General features: G+C 52.1%; 1 protein-coding gene across 1 annotated transcript in view; it reads right to left on the reverse strand.

The window, feature by feature from the left end:
- cdh15 (cadherin 15, type 1, M-cadherin (myotubule)) overlaps positions 1 to 27,196 on the reverse strand; it is a 72,612-nt gene that overhangs the window by 11,169 nt on the left and 34,247 nt on the right. The window contains exons 6-9 of the mRNA XM_038808429.1: positions 25,195 to 25,431; positions 19,492 to 19,731; positions 12,726 to 12,862; positions 1,858 to 2,025 (exon numbers count right to left, since the gene is read on the reverse strand). Coding sequence (XP_038664357.1) covers positions 1,858 to 2,025; positions 12,726 to 12,862; positions 19,492 to 19,731; positions 25,195 to 25,431 — 782 coding nt within the window. The remainder of the gene's footprint in view (positions 1 to 1,857; positions 2,026 to 12,725; positions 12,863 to 19,491; positions 19,732 to 25,194; positions 25,432 to 27,196) is intronic.

The raw sequence follows: 27,196 nt of genomic DNA on the forward strand, positions 1-27,196 counted from the left end.
CACGACAATCACCAGGCAGGAATGTTCCCTTCCAGTCGGGGAACACTTCAGCAGTCAAGGGCATTCAGCCTCTGATCTCCGGGTAAGTGTTCTCCAAGGCGGTCTTCAGGACATGCGACAACACAGAATCGCTGAGCAGAAACCTATAGCTAAGTTCCGCACGCATGAGTGCAGCCTCAACGGGACCTGGGATTCATGTCACATTACATTCATCCCCCACCATCTGGCCTGGGCTTGCGAAATCCTACCTACCTGTCCTGGCGTGAGATAATTCAAACCTCTTTAACCTAGGGTTAGCCCTCTCTCTGGATCTGTAAAAACTCAATTACCTGCAAATGCTCACATTCTAAGCATTGTCTTGCATCTTTGAATTTTTATAAATGTTTCTGGAACATACCATAAGACCATAAGACATAGGAGTGGAAGTAAGGCCATTCAGCCCATCGAGTCCACTCCGCCATTCAATCATGGCTGATGGGCATTTCAACTCCACCTACCAGCATTCTCCCCGTAGCCCTTAATTCCTCGCGACATCAAGAATTTATCTATCTCTGCCTTGAAGCCATTTAGCGTCCCGGCCTCCACTGCACTCCGCGGCAATGAATTCCACAGGCCCACCACTCTCTGGCTGAAGAAATGTCTCCGCATTTCTGTTCTGAATTTACCCCCTCTAATTCTAAGGCTGTGCCCACGGGTCCTCGTCTCCTCGCCTAACGGAAACAGTTTCTTTGCGTCCACCCTTTCTAAGCCATGTATTATCTTGTAAGTTTCTATTAGATCTCCCCTTAACCTTCTAAACTCCAATGAATACAATCCCAGGATCCTCAGCCGTTCATCATATGTTAGACCCGCCATTCCAGGGATCATCCGTGTGAATCTCCGCTGGACACGCTCCAGTGCCAGTATGTCCTTCCTGAGATGTGGGGCCCAAAACTGGACACAGTACTCCAAATGGGGCCTAACCAGAGCCTTATAAAGGCTCAGTAGCACATCGCTGCTTTTATATTCCAACCCTCTTGAGATAAATGACAACATTGCATTCGCTTTCTTAATCACAGATTCAACCTGCATGTTTACCTCTTCATTTACCTGAGGAAGGAGCCGCGCTCCGAAAGCTAGTGTTTGAAACAAAGTTGTTGGACTTTAACCTGGTGTTGTAAGACTTCTAACTGTGCTCACCCCAGTCCAACGCCGGCATCTCCACATCGTGGCTAGTTAGATGGCAGGGGGGTGACTTTTGGTTTAACCTGCCGGGCACAAGGCAGCAGTGAAATCGCGCTCTATGTGTGGATAGATAGCAGTAGGGATCTCACCGACAGAGCCAGTGGGACACTCCCCACCAAACTGCCTGAAATGACACGTCAAAACCTTTCTGTTCGATCGCGCCCACAAAGGCAATCACACTCAAATCTGTGCCCAGCACAGGGAGACCAGATCTTTTTGAATACTTACTGCCACGTTTATACAGTTTTCTTATCATCTCTGTGACAATCCATGTCACTATCTAACGTGTGTGTGTGTGCCCATGTGAGTGACTGTGTGTGTCCACTATATAACATACTTTTCAGTAAGTATGAAAATTACTGCTCCATATAATGATCATATCATTGGAAAACTATTGTAATAACTCCAGTGAATAGTTATTAATAACTACAGTTAATAAAATGATTTCCTATATTAAGAAACCTTTCCCAATTGGGCCAGTGAGATCAGTATAACTGTTAGTGGTGTGTGTACAGGATGCTGAAGCAGATGCAGATCACTTTACAATGACCAGGAACAAAGTGTGCGGATAGGTGTATTTGGCGGATTAGGGTTTGTCCCATTGGTCTCTGAGCTCCCTCTTTGACCACTCACCTCGTTAATGAAATCTTTGATGTCATTGGGATCAGTCGGGGGTTTCCTGGGATAATGGGGCTGCCCATAATTGAAGGGAGCATCTCTTCTGATTGGTTGCTTTCCTCTGATTGGGGTTGAGGGCAGGATTTCATCCGGGTTCCTTAACTGGTCAATATTATAGGCATCCTGAGAAGAAGATCAGCTGTTACACAAGTAGCTGTTTGAGCGGAAATCTCACAATATATTTCCAGGACAGGAATGTATTAGACACGCAGGCATCGAACAAAAACTCTCATCTTTATATTTTGGTGACTTGTTATTTCACACATTATCCTGAGATCTCCCTCAATTTCAGAAAATCTGTAAACCACCAAACAGAATAATTGACCAGTAAATTGATAAGTGGATAGAAGCAATTACATCAGAAATTTGGAGCAGTTTCTGATTTCTCAATATCAACAATGTTTACTGTGCTAATCTTGAATATAGATTGACCATATACCAGATCCATGAAATGTTAACAATTTCACAAGGATTGATTACAGCCACCTAGAGATTCATTATGAACCAGCCTCTGTCTACTCTCTCTGTCTCCTCCTCTCTTGTTTCTCTCTTTCCATCTATCACCTTTCTGTCCCTCTCCATACGTCTCTTTCTTTCTCTATGTCCCTTAGCCGGGTGTCCATGTGTGTTTGTGTGCCAATGCCCGGGTGTGTCCATATGTGTGTATGTGCCTGTGTATGTGTCTGTGTACATGTGCCGCATGTGTCCATGTGTGTGTGTACCCGTGTGTACACCAGTGTGAGCCCGTGTGTCTCCGCATGTGTGTGCCCAAATGTACCTGTGTGTCTGTGTGTGCCCTTGTGTGTGTCCCCATGTGAATACCCACGTGTGTGTCCTTCCATGTGTGTGTCTGTGTGTGCCCGTGTGTACCTGTGTGTGTCCGAGAGTGTGTGCCCAAATGTACCCATGTGTGTGTCTGTGTGTTCGCCTATATGTACCCATATATGTGCCCGTGCGTGTCTGTGCCAATGTGTACCCGTGTGTGTGTGCCCATGTGAGTGACTGTGTGTGTCCATGTGTGTCTGTGTACGTCCTTCCGTGTGTGTGTTAGGTGTTCCTGTGTGTGTGTTCCCATCCCTGTGTGTGTTTCTATGTGTGTGTGTGTGTGTCCGTGTGTGGGTGTTTCTATGTGTGTGTGTCTTTCTGTCACCTAATTTCTTCCTCTCACTGTCTGGTTCTCTTAATCACTTATATAGAAACAGAGAGAGAGGATTCTCAGCCGCTGCAGTTCCTCGTATCTCGAGGTGGATGTACAATGAAACATACTGTACTCAGGCACAGGACCCGACAATAAGGGGCGTCAAGGCGGTTGGTATCTGTGAGCACCAATCAGCGCATTTGCTGTTAGGCTCATTTTGAGCAATGTAGAGCGATGTCAGACTCTGATTGGTTGAGTCCCCTTAGAGCAGGAAACAGACTTGTCTGGAGGTTGAGGCGGTGCAGGAGGAACGAGAGGAGACGAGGTGAAGAGGAAGAGAGACTCAAGCAGAAGATACTGTATTGTTCTTGCAAAGAAAGGCTCAGCCAGCAGGTTTCCCAGCCCAGGGCTGAGGGCAGGGCGGCAACAATAATGAGGTGAGCCCGCCGGTCAGCGGCCATCGAGCAGCAAAGGGTGACTCAACTTGGGCAGGGCTGAGGAGGGCCGGTGGGCAGCAGCAAGGCGAAGGGTGCTGGGACTGGGCAAATGCCACAAGGTGGTGAGCCAGCTATTCGGGGTCAGCAGCTGTCTGCGGTGATATGCCTGTGCACAGTTTTGTAGATATTAATGTGACCTCTAACCAGCTGGTGGTGTCAGACATCCTTCACGTGACTTGAGATACCTAGCAGATGGTAGTAGGACATCTGAGAGGATGGTCACACATAGAGTAGTTCCAGGAGAATTCAGTGAATTTGTTTAGTAGTTACTGTCTGTGTAGTAATCTGTTAGTTATCTTTCCACGTGTTTGTTAATAAATCATCTTTCTAGTTAAACAACTCGATGTTCTGTGTATCTCTTTACAATGGTTATATCACAGAACGCAGCATGGTACTAGGAGTAAAGAACGTTTAAAGATAACGACAGAAAAGATGAGGCGAGATAAGCCGAAGAACAAAAGAGATTCTTCTTCTGCCGATCTGGTGAACTACGGCCATCTGCAACTCAACGCAACAAACGATGGTGAAGTTCGAGATGGAAGGTTTAAAGGCACCCCACCAGCTTCAAGTCTCAGGTAACATAGACGAAAACTGGCACGTTTTCAAACAGCAGTTTAAACTCTATGTCTCAGGCTTTGGCCTGCAGGCACAACCTGACAAGAGGCACATTGCATTATGCTCATGGTGGCAGCTCCTCAAGCAATTGAAATTTACAATACTTTCGCTTTTGACAACGAAGAGGAAAGCAAGAGCGACAATGAGGCATTGCTCTCCCAAGAAAAACAAAACACTTGAACGTTACATATTTCATACGTGTACCCAGAAACCAGGTGAATCTTTTGACAGCTTTGTAACCGACTTGAGGCTGAATTCCCAGTCCTGCAATTTCAGTAATCTAAAATCATTGATGATCCGTGACCAAATAGAATTTGGGATATCGAATGATGAGCTCCGTGAGAGAGTGTTATGGGAAGACCACCTGAAATTGGAAACTGTGATTAGGATTTGCCATGCGAGTGAGCTGGCTGCACAGTAAATCAGTACATTCAGTTTGAAGCATTTTGGTGCTGATATGGAGGAAGACGGAGCCAGCACCATCAGCACTGTGACGCAGTTCAATAAAAAACATGGTCTCAGTGCGGGCGACCAATGCAGCCAACTGGGTCCGCCATTTTATGCCACAATGTGGCATTCGGCATGGCCCACAGCAATGTCCAGCATATGGAAATTTATGTTCCAAGTGTGATCGCACAAATTATTTTGCGAAACAATGTTTTTCGCGTCCTACAGTGGACCAAACCGGGACAGTCAATGCGATTGATGAGATGTCCCTTGAAGAATTATTTTTCGTAGATCTCGATTTCAACCAACGACACGATGAGTACAAACATGACAACTGAAGAAGTCTTACTGACCAGTTGGCACAATAGCGATGATGAAGCTGAAACCATCGGAAACAGACTCTAGTGATGCCGAACGACACATTGGTAAAATGCGACCTCGATACGGGAACATGGGCTAACCTCCTCAGTCTCCCGATTTGCACGGCCTGCAGGTTAAACCGAAAGTCATCAAGCAACCAGGACTGCTGATAGGCAACACCGGGAATGATACTGAGACGCTGGGTGTGTGAACTCGAAGCATGGGTGCATGACAGAAGTCACATAAGAACTAGGAGCAGGAGTCGGCCATCTGGCCCCTCGAGCCTGCTCCGCCATTCAATGAGATCATGGCTGATCTTTTGTGGACTCAGCTCCACTTTCCGACCTGAACACCATAACCCTTACTCCCTTTATTCTTCAAAAAACTATCTATCTTTATCTTAAAAACATTTAATGAAGGCGCCTCAACTGCTTACTGGGCAAGGAATTCCATAGATTCACAACCCTTTGGGTGATTAAGTTCCTCCTAAACTCAGTCCTAAATCTACTTCCCCTTATTTTGAGGCTATGTCCCCTAGTTTTGCTTTCACCCGCCAGTGGAAACAACCTGCCCGCATCTATCCTATCTATTCCCTTCATAATTTTAAATGTTTCTATAAGATTCCCCCTCATCCTTCTAAATTCCAATGAGTACAGTCCCAGTCTACTCAACCTCTCCTCATAATCCAACCCCTTCAGCTCTGGGATTAACCTAGTGAATCTCCTCTGCACACCCTCCAGTGCCAGTATGTCCTTTCTCAAGTAAGGAGCCCAAAACTGAACACAATACTCCAGGTGTGGCCTCACTAACACCTTATACAATTGCAACATAACCTCCCTAGTCTTAAACTCCATCCCTCTAGCAATGAAGGACAAAATTCCATTTGCCTTCTTAATCACCTGTTGCACCTGTAAACCAACCTTCTGTGACTCATGCACTAGCACACCCAGGTCTCTCTGCACAGCGGCATGCTTTAATATTTTATAATTTAAATAATAATCCCGTTTGTTGTTATTCCTACCAAAATGGATAACCTCACATTTGTCAACATTGTATTCCATCTGCCAGATCCTAGCCCAATCACTTAAACTATCCAAATCCCTCTGCAGACTTCCAGTATCCTCTGCACTTTTCGCTTTACCACTCATCTTAGTGTCATCTGCAAACTTGGACACATTGCCCTTGGTCCCCAACTCCAAATCATCTACATAATACCATTGTGGACATGAACAGCAAGTCCACCCTACCAGCGGATGCGTGTGGGGCCTTAAACCGAATTGAGGGTTCCAGACAGCGAGGCAACAGAAGATTACTGTGACTCACAACAAGATACAGTGGTGCAGTTATCCAATGACGTAAAAACAATAGTGAAAGTGGAGGAAGATCAACCAGAGACAGAGAGGGAGGATCCAAAGGGAACTCCAAAGTTCTGGTTAGCGGTTTGAGAATGAGGATTTGCTCAGTGACATGATACCGGAGCATGGTGAGCTCATTCTGCAGTATCTACAAAGATGTTGCCGTGAATTTCACAGATCCGGGGAAGCTTCACTCTGGAGTTCAAGTTTGAATTGAATGTGTATTTCACAAATGAGGTGCTCGCAAAAACATACCAGACGGAGCCGCGGCCTGATGGGTCAGGCTTCTTCTTATTTACAATCACGGGAAGCACAGGCTGCCACATCGACTGGAAGAAAGGAAAAAATGTCACACTGAAAACCATTGAAATGAGGCAGACACATAAGGGTCAGGATACTCGTAAAACAAGTACAAAAACTGTGCTCAATGATTCTTGGTTCAACTTCTTCACTCCTCCTGAAGTTCCAGAGCACAGAGTGTTAGATGGAAGCTCGGCAACAAGTCTCGCTGCTGACTTGGAAATCGATAAATTTTGACATGAACGCACAATTCCACGAGCAGTGTTATACTTCACGGAAGACACTATTACAGACGATGATGATGAGTACGATGATGATCATTACGATGCTATTATAGACGATGATGATGAGTACGATGATGATCATTACAACGATGATCATTACAACGACGAAAGCTATAACGACCATGATTACGATGAGGAAAGTGGAGACTCAGGTAATAAGCCAGAAGGGGATGACAGTGAAACACCATTCCGCTGATTTGGCGGGAATGACAAGGTAATCACAAGGGGCGCTCAGTCTGCGCAGGACACCGAGAAGTGTGAAAGGTCCGAGATGGCGCACGCAGAGATGGAAACTGAGATTGCAGTCGCAGACACACCAGATGAGAGCAACTCAGCTGTGAACAGACTAATAACGGAAGAAATCATCCCAATCCTGGAGAAACTGGCTCAAGTGGCATTCGGTAAATCATCTCAGGCCCACAAAATGGTTCTGGTAGTGGACTCCCCAATACTCGGGGCCACTCCACTAGAAGAGTGGGGCCTCACGGTAGCATGGTGGTTAGCATCAATGCTTCACAGCTCCAGGGTCCCAGGTTCGATTCCCGGCTGGGTCACTGTCTGTGTGGAGTCTGCACGTCCTCCCCGTGTGTGCGTGGGTTTCCTCCGGGTGCTCCGGTTTCCTCCCACAGTCCAAAGATGTGCGGGTTAGGTGGATTGGCCATGCTAAATTGCCCGTAGTGTAAGGTTAATGGGGGGATTGTTGGGTTACGGGTATACGGGTTACGTGGGTTTAAGTAGGGTGATCATTGTTCGGCACAACATCGAGGGCCGAAGGGCCTGTTCTGTGCTGTACTGTTCTATGTTCTATGTTCTAAGACGTGCTAGAGGAGCAGATGGCTATATCTGTGCAGCTCCACAACAACAGACGATACATACATCATATTACCAGATGAAGATGAGCCATTACTCGGCTCTTCAGGAAAAGATGACAGAGACATTGTCAGATCGAGTGATGATGAGCCATCACTTGGGGCTCAAACACAGAATGTAGGGACAGAACCCAACATTGGGGACGTGGATCCAACCCAGACACCAGAGTGCGAGGCTCTGCAGCCGCGACTGAGGATGCAACTTGACCACGACCCCAGTCCCTCATAGGTCAGCCAACAATCTACAAGCAACTACTCCAATAGCACAGTCCAGCGGTATGACTACTCCAATAGCACAGTCCAGCGGTATGACTTCTCCAATAGCACAGTCCAGCGGTATGACTTCTCCAATAGCACAGTCCAGCGGTACGACTACTCCAATAGCACAGTCCAGCGGTACGACTACTCCAATAGCACAGTCCAGCGGTATGACTACTCCAATAGCACAGTCCAGCGGTACGACTACTCCAATAGCACAGTCCAGCGGTATGACTACTCCAATAGCACAGTCCAGCGGTATGACTACTCCAATAGCACAGTCCAGCGGTATGACTACTCCAATAGCACAGTCCAGCGGTATGACTACTCCAATAGCACAGTCCAGCGGTATGACTACTCCAATAGCACAGTCCAGCGGTATGACTACTCCAATAGCACAGTCCAGCGGTATGACTACTCCAATAGCACAGTCCAGCGGTACGACTACTCCAATAGCACAGTCCAGCGGTATGACTACTCCAATAGCACAGTCCAGCGGTATGACTACTCCAATAGCACAGTCCAGCGGTACGACTACTCCAATAGCACAGTCCAGCGGTACGACTACTCCAATAGCACAGTCCAGCGGTACGACTACTCCAATAGCACAGTCCAGCGGTATGACTACTCCAATAGCACAGTCCAGCGGTATGACTACTCCAATAGCACAGTCCAGCGGTATGACTACTCCAATAGCACAGTCCAGCGGTATGACGGGTGCTATCAAAATAAAAACAAAAAAAGAGGCTCAGTCACAGGATCCCTCCCTCAAAAAAGATGAAGAGGAGAGTGGAGGATACCCTGGGTCCCACCTGTGATACTAAACAAGAGGACATCGGCAATATGGCCAACAGACCAGAATGTTATTGACGATACAGCAAAAAGCATCGCGCTAGGAAATTAAAGAAGCTGATGATGTAGACAAAGCCAGCAAGGAAACCGGTCTTCAGGATACATCGCGTAAAGAGGCTAAACATGATGATTGACAAAAAAGGCGTGTAAGAAAACCGGTATTCCGGAAGCGAAGGTGACGGGAAGCTGATAAGAGCCCAGAAGATCAACGGAGTGATGTTGTCGCAGATGTACAATAAGCTGTGCACCAGGGACATGTTCACCTGGCATATCATGTTGTTTGAAGCACAGTTGTGTAACATACGTAAACATTTAAAAAAATTAATTTTTGACGGGATGTGGATGTCACCGGTTAGGACAGATTTATTGCCCATCCGTAGTTGCCCTTCAGAAGGTGGTGGTGAGTTGCCTTCTTGAACCTGAGTTCCTGAGGTGTAAGCACATCCACTGTGCTGATAGGAATGGAGTTTCAGGACTTTGTCCCAGTGACAGCGATATATTTCCCAGTCAGGGTAGTGAGTGACTTGGAGAGGAACCTCCAGGTGGTGGGGTTCCCAGGTATCTGCTGCCCCTGTCCTTCTAGATGGTAGTGGGCGTGGGTTTGGAAGGTGCTGCCTAAGGAACCTTGGTGAGTTGCTGCAGTGTATCTTATAGATGCCACACGCGACTGTCACTGTTCGTCAGTGGTGGAGAGTTTGAATATTTTTTGTGGAAGGGGGAGCAATCAAGCTGGCAGCTTTGTCCTGGATGGTGTCGAGCATTGTTGGAGCTGCACTCATCCAGGCAAGTGGAGAGTATTCCATTACACTCCTGACTTGTGCCTTGTAGATGGTGGGCAGGTTTAGGGGGGTCCGGAGGTGAGTTACTCGCCGTAGGATTCCTAGCCTTCGACCTGCCCTTGTAGCCACAGTATTAATGTGGCTAGTCCAGTTCAGTTTCTGATCAATGGTAACCCCCAGGATGCTGTTTGTCGGGATTCAGCGATGATAATGCCATTGAATAGCAAGGGGCGGTGGTTAGATCCTTTCTTGTAGGAGATGATCATCGCCTGACACTTGTGTGGCATGAATGTAAGTTGCACTTGTCAGCCCAAGCCTGGATATTGTCCAGGTCTTGCTATATTTGGACATGGACTGCTTCATTATCTGAGGAGTTCCGAATGATGCTGAACATTGCGTAGCCATCAGTAAACATCACCACGTCTGACCTTATGATGGAAGGGAGGTCATTTATGAAGCAGCTGAAGATGGTCGGGCCAAGGGCACTACCCTGAAGAACTTTTGCAGTGATGTCCTGGAGTTGAGATGCTTGGCCTCCAACCACCACTACCATCTTCCTTTGTGCCAGGTATAATAATACAAAGTATGTTTCGTAAGACAGTTATATTTAAATATCAACGTTAACATTTCCAAAGGAAAGGGGATGTGGTGATAGGCCTGTGCACAGTTTTGTAGATAGTTAGTAATGCGACTTCCGGCCAGATGGTGGCATCAGACATCCTTCTTGAAACTTGAGATGTGTATTTTTGTGGCTTGCACCTTTGCTTTCTGGGGGGCAAGAGTGGGGTCAGGAGGGGGCCAAGTGGAAAAGGCGGGAAAGTGAAGTTGAGGATTATATCAGATCAGCCATGATCTCTTGAATGGCAGAGCAAACTTGATGGGCTGAATGGCCTACTTCTGCTCTAATGTCCTATGGTCATGGGGTAGAGGGGCAGGAAGCAAGGTGAGCGCGTGACCTCAAAAGTGTAAATCCGCCTCTGTCTGTATCTTTAGTTCACAAAGATCGATCAATCTCAGATTGCAAATTATATTCTAAACAGGGGAAGAGGATTATATATAAAAAACATGGATTATACATAGAGGGGTGGGGCTTATATACAGAGGGGTGGGGCTTATATACAGAGGGGTGGGTCTTATATACAGAGGGGTGGGTCTTATATACAGAGGGGTGGGTCTTATATACAGAGGGGTGGGTCTTATATACAGAGGGGTGGGGATTATATACAGAGGGGTGGGATTATATACAGAGGGGTGGGGATTATATACAGAGGGGGTGGGGATTATATACAGAGGGGGTGGGGATTATATACAGAGGGGGTGGGGATTATATACAGAGGGGTGGGGATTATATACAGAAGGGGTGGGGATTATATACAGAGGGGGTGGGGATTATATACAGAGGGGGTGGGGATTATATACAGAGGGGTGGGGATTATATACAGAGGGTGGGGATTATATACAGAGGGTGGGGATTATATACAGAGGGATTATATACAGAGGGTGGGGATTATATACAGAGGGGTGGGGATTATATACAGAGGGTGAGTATTATATACAGAGGGTGGGGATTATATACAGAGGGTGGGGATTATATACAGAGGGTGGGGATTATATACAGAGGGGGTGGGGATTATATACAGAGGGGGTGGGGATTATATACAGAGGGTGGGGATTATATACAGAGGGGGTGGGATTATATACAGAGGGGTAGGGATTATATACAGAGGGGTGGGGATTATATACAGAGGGGTGGGGATTATATACAGAGGGTGGGGATTATATACAGAGGGTGGGTATTAAATACAGAGGGGTGAGGATTATATACAGAGGGGTGGGGATTATATACAGAGGGGTGGGGATTATATACAGAGGGGGTGGGGATTATATACAGAGGGGGTGGGGATTATATACAGAGGGGGTGGGGATTATATACAGAGGGGTGGGGATTATATACAGAGGGGTGAGGATTATATACAGAGGGTGGGGATTATATACAGAGGGGTGGGGATTATATACAGAGGGGTGGGGATTATATACAGAGGGGGTGGGGATTATATACAGAGGGGGTGGGGATTATATACAGAGGGTGGGGATTATATACAGAGGGGTGGGGATTATATACAGAGGGGTGGGGATTATATACAGAGGGGTGGGGATTATATACAGAGGGGTGGGGATTATATACAGAGGGGTGAGGATTATATACAGAGGGTGGGGATTATATACAGAGGGGTGGGGATTATATACAGAGGGGTGGGATTATATACAGAGGGGTGGGGATTATATACAGAGGGGTGGGGATTATATACAGAGGGTGGGGATTATATACAGAGGGTGAGGATTATATACAGAGGGGTGGGGATTATATACAGAGGGTGGGGATTATATACAGAGGGGTGGGGATTATATCCAGAGGGGTGGGGATTATATACAGAGGGTGGGGATTATATACAGAGGGGGTGGGGATTATATACAGAGGGGGTGGGGATTATATACAGAGGGGGTGGGGATTATATACAGAGGGGTGGGGATTATATACAGAGGGGTGGGGATTATATACAGAGGGGTGGGGATTATATACAGAGGGGGTGGGGATTATATACAGAGGGGTGGGGATTATATACAGAGGGATTATATACAGAGGGATTATATACAGAGGGGTGGGGATTATATACAGAGGGTGGGGATTATATACAGAGGGGTGGGGATTATATACAGAGGGGTGGGGATTATATACAGAGGGGTGGGGATTATATACAGAGGGGTGGGGATTATATACAGAGGGGTGGGGATTATATACAGAGGGGTGGGGATTATATACAGAGGGGTGGGGATTATATACAAAGGGGGTGGGGATTATATACAAAGGGGGTGGGGATTATATACAGAGGGGTGGGGATTATATACAGAGGGGTGGGGATTATATACAGAGGGGTGGGGATTATATACAGAGGGGTGGGGATTATATACAGAGGGGTGGGGATTATATACAGAGGGTGAGGATTATATACAGAGGGGGTGGGATTATATAAAAAAGGATTATTTACTATTTGTGAGTTGCTCACTGACCTGATCTTCCTCTCCTCCTCCCTGCTCATCATAGTTTAAAATGTTGTCCCGAATGTCATCTTCAGAAGCAGCCAGGAGTCCCTTGTGATGGTGTCGACGATGAAGGCAGTCAGAAACTGCTACTAGCAAAATGAGAACTGGCACAACAACATCATGTGGAAGAGAGAAAGAGAGAATATAAATCAGCATGATCACCATAATGATCAGGACCTAGGGGAAAAGTTCCTCTTTCAAAATCTTCAAATCCCTAACCAGGCAGACTGCTTTATCAGGTGCTTTCGTATATGGGCATCGCTGGTTAGGCCAGCATTTGTTGTTCATCCTTAGTTGCCGCTGAGAAGATGGTGGTGAGTTTCCTGACTGAACCCGCTTCAGTCCCTGTGGTGAGATAACCACTGTAGTTAGGTGAGTCATGTGTACTGCAGTAGGGGGATGTCTGCCTGTACCTGTAATACAGGTTCCTCCGGTCAGCCCCTGCCGGCTAGCTCCGCCCACAGGGAGCTTATGTATAAATATGTACGAGAGCTGCTCAGTCCCTCAGTCTACAGTTGCGGATGGAGGGACAACATCGTACAGGAATAAAGCCTCTATTGTACCTGTCTCTCGGCTTTATGTATAATTGTTAGCGCCACAATTTATTCCTGTACGATTTCCCAGTCACCATGGACATCAGAGTCAAGCCTGACCGTCTGCAGCTGGATCCACACTCGCCTCACGCCAGAAAAGACTTTGATCACTGGCTGGCAGTCTTCGAGGCCTACATCTCTTCAGCACACCCTCCCCCGACGGAGGGTCAGAAAAAGCAACTCCTGTACTCCAGACTGAGCTCCAGCGTCTTTCCGCTCATTCGAGATGCGACCGACTACACCGCTGCTATCGAACTGCTCAAGGAGAATTATGCACCATCGACGAACACCCTGTTTGCGAGGCATCAACTTGCTACTCGCAGCCAGCAGCCGGGTGAGTCGATTGAGGACTTCTGGAGGGCCCTTATACCTCTGGTACGAGACTGCGACTGCCGGGCCCTCACAGCCACGGAGCACTCTAATCTAATCATGCGCGATGCCTTTGTCACAGGCATTGCATCGGACCCCATCCGGCAACGACTGCTGGAAGGGGTCGCTCCCGACCTCGCGGCCGTAAAGGCCCTGGCGCTCTCCATGACGGCCGCCTCCCGTAGTGCGCAAACCTACTCCGCCAGCCACTCGGCCCACCCGTCCTACCCCTCGTGGACCCCACAAACGGCCCCCCAGGCCCATCCGTCCTACCCCGCGTGGAACCCGCAAACGGCCCCCCCAGCAGCCGCCCCCGCGCACCATGCCTGCGCTGCCCGCCGCACCGCACCCCCTGGGGGTCCCCACTGTTACTTCTGCGGTCAGCAGAAGCACCCTCGCCAACGCTGCCCGGCCCGCACAGCGACCTGCAAAGCTTGTGGCAAGAAAGGCCACTTTGCAGCGGTGTGTCAGTCCCGGACGGTCGCCGCTATCGCGCCGCAGGTCCCCTCGCCTCAGCCGCTCCCCCAATGGGCCCCGCCGTCCGCTTCTCCCGACCCCACGTGCGATCAGTGGGCGCCGCCATCTTTTGCCGCCCCCGCCACGTGCGCCCCATGGGCGCCGCCATCTTCATCTACCACAGCCATGTGCGTTCCATGGGCGCCGCCATTTTGTTCCGACCCCATGACGGGCGCTCCATGGACGCCGCCATTTTACCCACAGGTGCTGCGGATGCCGACATCTAGACTCCAGGGGCCGCCATCACGGGACACGGGTCGCTACCGCTCCTCGTCGGACTCATCGGACTCAATCGCCGACCAACCACTGCTCGCCTCCGTTACGCTCGACCAGTCCCGTCCTCGCAACCTGGCACCCTCTTCCACATCGGTGCTGGTCAACGGCCATGTGACCTCCTGCCTCATCGACTCCGGGAGCACCGAGAGCTTCGTCCACCCAGACACGGTAAGGCGCTATTCCCTTGCGGTCCATCCCGCTGACCGGCAGATCTCCCTTGCCTCCGGTTCCCACTCTGTCCCTATCCGGGGTTTCTGCCTGGTTAAACTCACTGTACAGGGCGTGGATTTCGACCGTTTCCGCCTGTACATTCTCCCCGACCTCTGCACTTCCCTCTTACTAGGCCTGGATTTCCAGTGCAATCTCCAGAGCCTCACCCTCAAATTCGGCGGACCCCTACCTCCCCTCACCGTTTGCGGCCTCGCGACCCTCAAGGTCGAGCCTCCCTCCCTCTTTGCCAATCTGACTGAGGATTGCAAGCCCGTCGCCACCAGGAGCAGACGGTACAGCACCCAGGACAAGGCCTTCATCAGGTCCGAAGTCCAGCGGCTGCTTCGGGAGGGTATCATCGAGGCCAGCAACAGCCCTTGGAGAGCCCAGGTGGTAGTGGTTAAGACTGGGGAGAAGCACAGGATGGTCGTGGACTACAGCCAGACCATCAACCGGTACACGCAGCTCGACGCGTACCCCCTCCCCCGCATTTCTGAGATGGTCAATCAGATTGCACAGTACCGGGTCTTCTCTACTATTGACCTGAAATCCGCCTACCACCAGCTCCCCATCCGTAAATCGGACCGTCCCTACACTGCCTTTGAGGCGGACGGTCGTCTGTACCAATTTCTGAGGGTTCCCTTCGGCGTCACGAATGGGGTCTCGGTCTTTCAGCGGGAAATGGATCGAATGGTTGACCGGTACGGGCTGCAGGCCACCTTCCCGTACCTCGATAATGTCACCATCTGCGGCCATAGCCAGCAGGACCATGATGCCAACCTTCATAAATTCCTCCACACCGCGTCTCTCCTGAATCTCACGTACAACAAGGAGAAATGCGTGTTCCGCACAGACCGCTTAGCCATCCTTGGCTACGTAGTCCAAAACGGACTACTGGGGCCCGATCCCGACCGCATGCGCCCCCTCATGGAGCTTCCGCTCCCCCACTGCCCCAAGGCCCTCAAACGCTGCCTTGGGTTTTTCTCTTATTACGCCCAGTGGGTCCCGCAATACGCAGACAAGGCCCGGCCACTTATCCAGTCCACACATTTTCCCCTCTCGGCCGAGGCACAACAGGCCTTCGCCTGCATCCGATCTGACATAGCCAAGGCGGGGATGCACGCCGTAGACGAGACTCTGCCATTCCAAGTAGAGAGCGACGCTTCAGATGTCGCTCTTGCCGCCACACTAAATCAGGCCGGCAGACCCGTGGCATTCTTTTCACGCACCCTCCACGCCTCTGAAATTCGGCATTCCTCTGTCGAAAAGGAGGCCCAGGCAATCGTTGAAGCAGTGCGGCACTGGAGGCATTACCTGGCCGGCAGGAGATTCACTCTCCTCACTGACCAACGGTCGGTAGCCTTCATGTTCAGCAACACGCAGCGGGGCAAGATCAAGAACGACAAAATCTTGCGGTGGAGAATCGAGCTCTCCACCTTTAACTACGAGATCTTGTATCGCCCCGGCAAGCTCAACGAGCCCCCAGACGCCCTCTCCCGAGGTACATGTGCCAGCGCACAAGTGAACCAGCTCCGTGCCTTGCACAACAGCCTTTGCCACCCGGGGGTCACTCGCTTGTACCATCTGATCAAAGCCCGCAATCTGCCCTACTCCGTCGAGGAAGTACGGACAGTCACCAGAGACTGCCAGGTCTGTGCGGAGTGCAAGCCGCACTTCTACCGGCCAGATCGCGCGCGCCTGGTGAAAGCATCCCGCCCCTTTGAACGCCTCAGCGTGGATTTCAAAGGGCCCCTTCCCTCCATCGACCGCAACACCTACATCCTTAGTGTGGTCGACGAGTTTTCTAGGTTCCCCTTCGCCATCCCATGCCCGGATATGACGTCTGCCACCGTCATCAAAGCCCTGGATTCCATTTTTGCCCTGTTCGGTTTCCCCGACTATATCCACAGTGACCGGGGATCCTCGTTCATGAGCGATGAGCTGCGTCAGTTCCTGCTCAGCAGGGGTATCGCCTCCAGCAGGACGACCAGCTACAACCCCCGGGGAAACGGGCAGGTAGAGAGGGAGAACGGGACGGTATGGAGGGCCGTCCAGCTGGCTCTACGGTCCAGGAACCTCCCAGCCGCTCGCTGGCAGCAGGTCCTCCCTGATGCGCTCCATTCCATTCGGTCGCTACTGTGCACCGCAACTAACAGTACACCCCATGAACGTGTTTTTGCCTTCCCCAGGAAGTCCACATCCGGAGTGTCGCTCCCGACCTGGCTCACGACTCCGGGCCCAGTCCTTCTCCGTAGGCATGTCCGGCACCACAAGGCGGAACCCCTGGTGGACAAGGTACGCCTTCTCCACGCCAACCCCCAGTATGCCTACGTGGAGTTCCCCGACGGCCGCCAGGACACTGTCTCGCTCCGGGACCTGGCTCCCTCAGGTGCCGATCCCATGCCCACACCCCTTCCTGCGCCAACCCCAGCGCCCCCCTATTCGTCCCATCAGGTCCATCCCTCATCCCCCTGCCCACCCTGGAGGACATGGAAGATTTCGGCTTGCTCTCGGAGTCCTCCCGCCAGCTGCCAGCACCAACACCGCCAGCACCTGCACAATCGGGGCCATCACCGCCTGTGCCGACGTCACCACCACAGCTACGCCGATCACAGCGGAACGTCCGACCACCGATTCGGCTCAACCTGTAACCTGCTAACCGGATGGACTCTTGATTTTCTATGTTGGACCCTCTTGTAAATAGTTTTCTTTTATATTACAGTTACATGTCACCCCCGCCGGACTCATTTTTTACAGGGGGTGAATGTGGTGAGATAACCACTGTAGTTAGGTGAGTCATGTGTACTGCAGTAGGGGGATGTCTGCCTGTACCTGTAATACAGGTTCCTCCGGTCAGCCCCTGCCGGCTAGCTCCGCCCACAGGGAGCTTATGTATAAATATGTACGAGAGCTGCTCAGTCCCTCAGTCTACAGTTGCGGATGGAGGGACAACATCGTACAGGAATAAAGCCTCTATTGTACCTGTCTCTCGGCTTTATGTATAATTGTTAGCGCCACAGTCCCCGAGGTGTAGATACACCCACTGTGCTGTTAGGCAGTTCCAGGATTTTGACCCAGTGACAGTGAAGGTACGGCCGATATATTTCCCAGTCAGGATGGTGAGTGACTTGGAGGGGAGCCTCCAGGTGGTGGGCTTCCCAGGTATCTGCTGCTCTTGTCCTTCTAGATGGTAGTGGCCGTGGGTTTGGAAGGTGCTGCCTAAGGAACTTGGTGAGTTACTGCAGTGCATCTTGTAGATGGGACATGTTTCAGCCTGCACTGGAGAAGTACCATCAGTGGTGCCTTGGCAGGATTCTCCAAATGTGACAAGACAGTCTCACCATCACTCTCCTCTCGCAAGCCAACATGCTCATCACTCAAAACCAACTCTGATGGACAGGACATGTCATTTGTAGCCTGGCATCAGACACCCAAAGCAATTGTTTATTCAGAATTCAGTAGCAGCAGGAATCTACCAGGAACAAAGAACAAAGGAACAGGCCCTTCGGCCCTCCAAGCCTGCGCCAACCATGCTGCCCATCTAAACTAAAATCGTCTACACTTCCGGGGTCCGATCACTCTATTCCCATCCTATTCATGTATTTGTCAAGATGCCCTTTAAACGTCACTATCGTCCCTGCTTCCACCACCTTCTCCAGCAGTGAGTTCCAGGCTCCCACTACCCTCTGTGCAGAGGACAGTGTAAAGGAGGACAGTGAAAAAACGTTTGAGCTGTCCTCAAAAAATCCCTGAAAAGATGAAATATTCCTGCTGGTTTCCGAACGACCCTGGCTTGTACTGACCGATATAGAGACGGTTTATTTGGGAAGGCAATGAACACATTGAGAAATGTCATGGGGAACACTCAGAGGTGAGTGAAATTGAGGTGTCAGAGAGAAATTTACCCAACCAGTCACACAGCAACTGTCCAACAGCCTGAAGGTTGTACATTGGATTCATCATCTATTTCACAACCCTTCAGATCAGAGTGGAGATGAGTCATCCCTGATCCCAAGGGACTGCTAAGAAGTAGACACACACTGTCACTGTGAGTCGGTGGTGGAGGGATTGAATGTTTGTGGAAGGGGGAGCAATCAAGCGGCTGCTTTGTCCTGGATGGTGTCGAGCTTCTTGTGTTTTGTTGGAGCTGCTCTCAGCCAGGAGCTAACATTGAGCAGAAACTGAGAGCTTTCTGGTGAAAGTGGATCTGAAATCTGTCCCCAGTCAACCAGAATTCTCCACAACCAATGGCAGCCAATTCAATCCTCTCATCAACTCCTCTTGCACCAGCCCTGTTCAACCTATAGGGGCTGGTTTAGCAAACTGGGCTAAACAGCTGGCTTGCAATGCAGAACAATGCCAGCAGCGCGGGTTCAATTCCCGTACTGGCCTCCCCGAACAGGCGATGGAATGTGGTGACTAGGGAATGTGGCGACTAGGGGCTTTTCACAGTAACTTCATTGAAGTCTACTTGTGACAATAAGCGATTATTATTATTAATAGTCCATCCCAGCCCAGTTCCCCATCACCTCCACAGCTCCACCTCCAGACAGAACCCCCGACACAATCTACAGGATGGTCCACTGGAATTCACTGGGTCGTCGGGAGTTCTGCTCTGGGTCACTGAGCACAGTAACCGGGCTCATAACCACAGCCTGAATCACATTAAACCCTGTGACTGGCTGATGTAACACCCTGGACAAGATGTGAAAGAGATGCTGGGGGAATGGATCAGATGACTGGGAGTGCAAATAAAATGTGATACTCACAGAGTAGGAGCAGGACACTGACGAGAATCACCATGGCAGCTCCAAAGCTCAGACCCACATGGGTACCCAGGAGGGCGGCTACTCCCGGTGTGCAATCCCCTCTCACACTGCAGAAACAGACGGTCACATTCAGCATGTGATCCTGCCACAGACGAGGCTCCCCTGAGTCACTCACTCGAATCTGGAGGCTGTAGGTACCCTCACTGACATCCTGCTGAACCCTCAGCCGAGAGTGGGTGTCTGTCAGAGCGAGAAGACAAGCTGAAAATCACCGTCATCTCAATCCCTCCACAGCTATATTCCCGAATCGGACACTCCATCAGTGACATTCCCTCCATCATTCTCAGTTCCACATTCAGAATCAGCTCGGAGAACACACGGTTTCAGAATCAGGGCAAGGAGCAGCTCCCAGGGCGGGTGAGGGATGGGTTTGGAGATCAGGACGAGGTAGAACATAGAACAGCACAGAACAGGCCCTTCGGCCCTCGATGTTGTGCCGAGCAATGATCACCCTACTCAAACCCACGCATCCACCCTATACCCGTAACCCAACAACCCCCCCCCTTAACCTTACTTTTTAAGGACACTAAGGGCAATTTATCATGGCCAATCCACCTAACCCGCACATCTTTGGACTGTGGGAGGAAACCGGAGCACCCGGAGGAAACCCACGCACACACGGGGAGGACGTGCAGACCCCACACAGACAGTGACCTAGCCGGGAATCGAACCTGGGACCCTGGAGCTGTGAAGCATTTATGCTAACCACCATGCTACCGTGCTGCCCATTGATGTTGCTGAGGATTTGGTTCGAGGTCAGTCGTTGCTGATAGTGACCTCATCAGAGCAAAATTGGGCATCGTTTGGGGAGGAATCACCCATTGGTTCAGACACTGGAAAAGAGGCTGATATAAATTTGGGGAATGAGGGGAAGGTGGAGAGCAATTCACACCTTACGCTGTTTAATGGATCAAGGCCCCAGGATTAGAGAGACACAGAATTTATAATAATTGAAAGCTTTAAGTTAAGATTTTTGGCCATTTGTAATCAAGGGAAATTATTAGGTTTGATACAGAGTAAAAGTCAAAACTCTTCCATCAAACATTCCCTCCCAGTAAATAACGGAGTGGGTGGCAGTCAGGGATCTGAACATCCCCGACTCATTTCACCTTAAAACTGCCTCACACTGACCCCCCCCCTCACACTGAACCCCTTAGACTGACCCCCCCACACACTGACCCCCCCACACACTGACCCCCCCTCACACTGACCCCCCCCCACACTGACCCCTCACACTGACCCCCCCCTCACACTGACCCCTCACACTGACCCCCCCACACTGAACCCCCCCCACACTGACCCCCTTAGACTGACCCCCCCACACACTGACCCCTCACACTGACCCCCCCCACACTGACCCCTCACACTGACCCCCCCCACACTGACCCCCCCCTCACACTGACCCCTCACACTGACCCCCCCCACACTGACCCCCCCACACTGACCCCCCACACTGAACCCCTTAGACTGACCCCCCCACACACTGACCCCCCCTCACACTGACCCCCCCCACACTGACCCCTCACACTGACCCCCCCCACACTGACCCCCCTACACTGACCCCACTCACACTGACACCCCCCTCACACTGACCCCCCTCACACTGACCCCCCCTCACTGACCCCCCCACACTGACCCCCCTCACACTGACCCCCCTTCACACTGACCCCCTCACACCGACCCCCCCCTCACACTGACCCCCTCCACACTGACCCCCCCCACACTGACCCCCCCTCACACTGACACCCCACACTGACCCCCCCTCACACTGGCACCCCTCACACTGACCCCCCCTCACACACTGACCCCACCTCACACTGACCCCCTCACACTGAACCCTTTAGACTGACCCCTGACATCCTCACACTGACCGACCCCTCACACTGACCCCCTCATCCTGACCCCCTCACACTGACCTCTGACCCCCTCACACTGACCCCCTCACACTGACCCCCTTCACACTGACCCCTCACACTGACCCCCTCACACTGACCCTGACACCCTCACACTGACTGACCCCAACCCCCTCACACTGACACCCCCTAGACTGCCCTCTGAGCCCCTCACACTGACCCCTGACCCCCTCACACTGACCGCCCCCTCACACTGACCCCCTCACACTGACCCCTGACCCCCTCACACTGACCCCCTCACACAGTGACCCCTAACCCCGTCACACTGACCCCCTCACACTGACCCCCCCTCACACTGACCCCCGACCCCCTCACACTGACCCCCCCGACCCCCTCACACTGACCCCCTCACACTGACCCCTGACCCCCTCACATTGACCCCCCTCACACTGACCCCCCTCACACTGACCCCTGAAACTGACCCCCCTCACACTGATTTCCCTTCACACTGACCCCTGACCTCCTCACACTGACCCCTGACCCCCCACACTGACCCCCTCACACTGACCCTGACACCCTTACATTGACCGCCCCTCACACTCACCCCCTCACACTGACCCCCTTCACACCACACTGACCCCCTTCACACTGACCCCTGACCCCCTCACACTGACCCCCCTCACACTCACCCCTGACACCCTCACACTGACCGACCCCCTCACACTGACCCCCCTAGACTGACCCCTGACCCCCTCACACTGACCCCTGACCCCCTCACACTGACCGCCCCCTCACACTGACCCCCTTACACTGACCCCCCTCACACTGACCCCTGACCCCCTCACACTGACCCCCTCACACTGACCCCCTCACACTGACCCCCCCTCACATTGACCCCCCCTCACACTGACCCCCTTAGACTGACCCCTGACACTGACCCCCCCTCACACTGATCCCCCTCACACTGACCCCTGACCCCCTCACATTGACCCCTGACCCCCTCACACTGACCTCCCTCACACTGAACCCCCCTCACACTGACCCCCTTAGACTGACCCCTCACACTGACCCCCTTCACACTGACCCCTGATCCACTCACACTGACCCCCCTCACACTGACCCCCTTAGGCTGACCCCTGACTCCTCACACTGACCCCCTTCACACTGACCCCTCACACTGACCCCGACCCCCTCACACTGACCCCCCTAGACTGACCCCTGACCCCCTCACACTGAACCCCTTACACTGACCTCCCTCACACTGACCCCTGACCCCCTCACACTGACCCCTGACCCTGTCACACTGACCCCCTCACACTGACCCCCCCTCACATTGACCCCCTTAGACTGACCCCTGACACTGACCCCCTCACACTGATCCCCCTCACACTGACCCCTGACCCCCTCACACTGACCCTCCTCATACTGACCCCCCTCACACTGACCTCCCTTCACAGTGACCCCGTCACACTGACCCCCCTCACACTGAATCCCTCACGCTGACCCCCCCTCACACTGACCCCCCCTCACACTGACCCCCGACCCCCTCACACTGACCCCCCCGACCCCCTCACACTGACCCCCCCGACCCCCTCACACTGACCCCCTCACACTGACCCCTGACCCCCTCACATTGACCCCCCTCACACTGACCCCCCTCAGACTGACCCCTGAAACTGACCCCCCTCACACTGATTTCCCTTCACACTGACCCCTGACCTCCTCACACTGACCCCTGACCCCCCACACTGACCCCCTCACACTGACCCTGACACCCTTACATTGACCGCCCCTCACACTCACCCCCTCACACTGACCCCCTTCACACCACACTGACCCCCTTCACACTGACCCCTGACCCCCTCACACTGACCCCCCTCACACTCACCCCTGACACCCTCACACTGACCGACCCCCTCACACTGACCCCCCTAGACTGACCCCTGACCCCCTCACACTGACCCCTGACCCCCTCACACTGACCGCCCCCTCACACTGACCCCCTTACACTGACCCCCCTCACACTGACCCCTGACCCCCTCACACTGACCCCCTCACACTGACCCCTGACCCCGTCACACTGACCCCCTCACACTGACCCCCCCTCACATTGACCCCCCCCTCACACTGACCCCCTTAGACTGACCCCTGACACTGACCCCCCCTCACACTGATCCCCCTCACACTGACCCCTGACCCCCTCACATTGACCCCTGACCCCCTCACACTGACCTCCCTCACACTGAACCCCCCTCACACTGACCCCCTTAGACTGACCCCTCACACTGACCCCCTTCACACTGACCCCTGATCCACTCACACTGACCCCCCTCACACTGACCCCCTTAGGCTGACCCCTGACTCCTCACACTGACCCCCTTCACACTGACCCCTCACACTGACCCCGACCCCCTCACACTGACCCCCCTAGACTGACCCCTGACCCCCTCACACTGAACCCCTTACACTGACCTCCCTCACACTGACCCCTGACCCCCTCACACTGACCCCTGACCCTGTCACACTGACCCCCTCACACTGACCCCCCCCTCACATTGACCCCCTTAGACTGACCCCTGACACTGACCCCCTCACACTGATCCCCCTCACACTGACCCCTGACCCCCTCACACTGACCCTCCTCATACTGACCCCCCTCACACTGACCTCCCTTCACAGTGACCCCGTCACACTGACCCCCCTCACACTGAATCCCTCACGCTGACTCCCCATCACACTGACACACCCCACACTGACCCCCCCTCGCTGTGACCCCCTCACACTGACCCCTCACAGTGACCCACCTCACACTGACCCATGACCCCCTCACGCTGACCACGCCTCAGTGACCCCTCACACTGACCCCTCACACTGACCCACCTCACACTGACCTCCTCACACTGACCCCCTCACACTGACCCCTGACCCCCTCACACTGACCACGCCTCACAGTGACCCCTCACACTGACCTCTGACACCCTCACACTGACCCCTGACCCCATCACAATGACCCTTCTCACAGTGACCACCTCACACTGACCCTTGACCCCTCACACTGACCCCCTCACACTGAACCCCGCTCACAGTGACCACCTCACACTGACCCCCCTCACACTGAGACCCTGACACTGACCCCTGACCCCCTCACACTGACCCCCTCACAGAGCCCCTGACCCCCCCATACTCACCCCCTCACACTGACCCCCTCGCACTGCAGACCCCCCATACTGTGCGCCCCTCTCCTTCACCCTCTCTCCTGCATCCCCCCCAACTCACACAGACACACAGACACACACAGACACACACACTCACACACACACAGACTCACACACACAGACTCACACACACACACACTCACACACACACAGACTCACACACACACAGACTCACACACACACAGACTCACACACACACAGACTCACACACACACAGACTCACACACACACAGACTCACACACACACAGACTCACACACACACAGACTCACACACACAGACTCACACACACACAGACTCACACACACAGACTCACACACACACAGACTCACACACACACAGACTCACACACACTCAGACACCCACACACTCAGACACACAGACTCACACACACACAGACTCACACACACACAGACTCACACACACACAGACTCACACACACACAGACTCACACACACACAGACTCACACACACACAGACACCCACACACTCAGACACACACAGACACACACACACACAGACACACACTCACACACTCACACACACAGACTCACACACACACACACGCACACTCACCATTTAAGTTGCTAATTGTCCAGTTCTGGGAATACTCGGAATCTTTATGAACAATCTCAAAATGAAAAGGTTCCGCATGAGGCTCCAGGTCACCATCCACCGCCGAGAGCAGGACTCCATTATCCTTGTCCCACTGACGACAGACAAAACCAATTTGTGGGTAGAGGACTGGGGGGAAATCATTGACCTCAGTCACATGAATCTCCAGGGTCCCTGTTGCCGTTTGTGGCGGCTCTCCTGTCATCACAAACATTGCAAGTTAAAGAATTACAATGACCCTAAGCCCAGTGTTGCTCAGCACAGATGTTATATCGTTGCACATTATACTGGCACAGGCAGCCCATTGCCCACTGAGATGAAAATGAAAATCGCTTTATTGTCACGAGTAGGCTTCAATGAAGTTACTGTGAAAAGCCCCTAGTCGCCACATTTCGGCGCCTGTCCGGGGAGGCTGTTACGGGAATCAAACCGTGCTGCTGGCCTGCTTGGTCTGCTTTAAAAGCCAGTGATTTAGCCGAGTGAGCTAAACCAGCCCCTAGCTATCATGGTTTCACCCCTGCCAGGTAAGATGAGATTCCGTAGCCCAATTCCACATCAGTGAGGGTCAGTGGGTATGGAACCAGATTGCCCAGATGGCGATGGCCTGGTGTGTTTACCAGCCATCAGGTAGAGGGACTGGAGAGAGGGAGATAGGAGGGAGTGAGGGGGAATGCAGTGCGGGAGGGTAAAGGGAGAGTGGGGCAGGGAGAGAGAGCGGAAGGAGGACACATCAGGGAGGGTGAGAGTTACCTGGATGCTTTGTACCAGGAGGCTGAAACGTCACCTGAGATAGGATCTTCTGATGAGGAAGATGTTGAGGGACTGGAGGGTGTAACTGCAACTGAGGCTGCCCAGGGGAGTCAGAGGCAGGAGGGTCAGCCTCTGTTAATGCTGACAGGTTTGAGGTTCTCTTAGCTTGTCTGGGTGAGTGGTGACTCTCAGGTGGATCAGCTGACCATGCCATTGTGGTATCGAAAGTGTCGGGGGTAGGGGGGGGGGGGGGAGTATAAAGGAGGAATGCAATGGTAGTAGGGGATAGTAGAGTGAGGGGGATTGACACCATTCTTTGCAGCACAGAGGGAGAGTTGAGATAGCCTGCCTAGTGCCAGGATTCAGGACTGGAGAGGAACTTGCAATGGGATGGGGAGGATCCGGTTGTTATGGTCCATGTAGCTACAGCCGAATAGGTAGAATAAGGAAATAGGTTCTGCGTAGTCAGTGAGAGAACCTTGGCACTAAATTAACAAGCAGAACCTCAAAGGTAATAATCTCTAGGGTATTACCTGAGCCACATGCAAATTGGCACTGGTCAAACAAGATTAGGAACGTTAATGTGTGGCTGCAGGACTGGTGTGGGAGAATGGGGTCTGGTTCCTGGGGCACTGGCACAAGTATTGGGGAATGTGGGATCTGTACCGTTGGGACGGTCTATACCTGAACCATGCTGGACAGGTGTTCTAGCGAGCCACGTAACTTGGAAAGTGGAGAGGGTTTTAAACTCAATAGTTAGGGCAAGGGTTCAAATTTGAGAAGATGTGGTAAACCAATGAGTAGAGAAAAAGCAAGAGTCTTTCCGATCCAGGCGAGGGGCAGGAGAGGAGATTGGTCAAGTTGCTGTTCAAGGTGGTGGGAACGAGGTTTAGGTATCTGGGTATATAGGTGGCGCGGGGGGTGGGAACAGTTACACAAGTTGAATCTGGATTGGTTGGTGGAGCAAATGAGGGGCGAATTTAAAAGTTGGGATGTGCTTCCGTTGTCATTGCCGGGGTGGGTGCAGTCCATAAAGTTTGCTGTGCTCCCGAGGTTTTTGTTTACATTCCAGAACCTCTCGATATTTATCCCAAGGCCTTTTTCAAGAAGGTTAACTCGTTGATATTGGGATTTGTGTGGGCGGGGAAGGCCCCTCGGGTAAAGACGGTGCTGTGGAAGCGAGGGCAAGGGAGGGCGGGTTGGCCCTGCCAAC

This window comes from Scyliorhinus canicula, chromosome 9 (assembly GCF_902713615.1).
Source record: "Scyliorhinus canicula chromosome 9, sScyCan1.1, whole genome shotgun sequence".
Taxonomy (NCBI): Eukaryota; Metazoa; Chordata; class Chondrichthyes; order Carcharhiniformes; family Scyliorhinidae; genus Scyliorhinus; species Scyliorhinus canicula.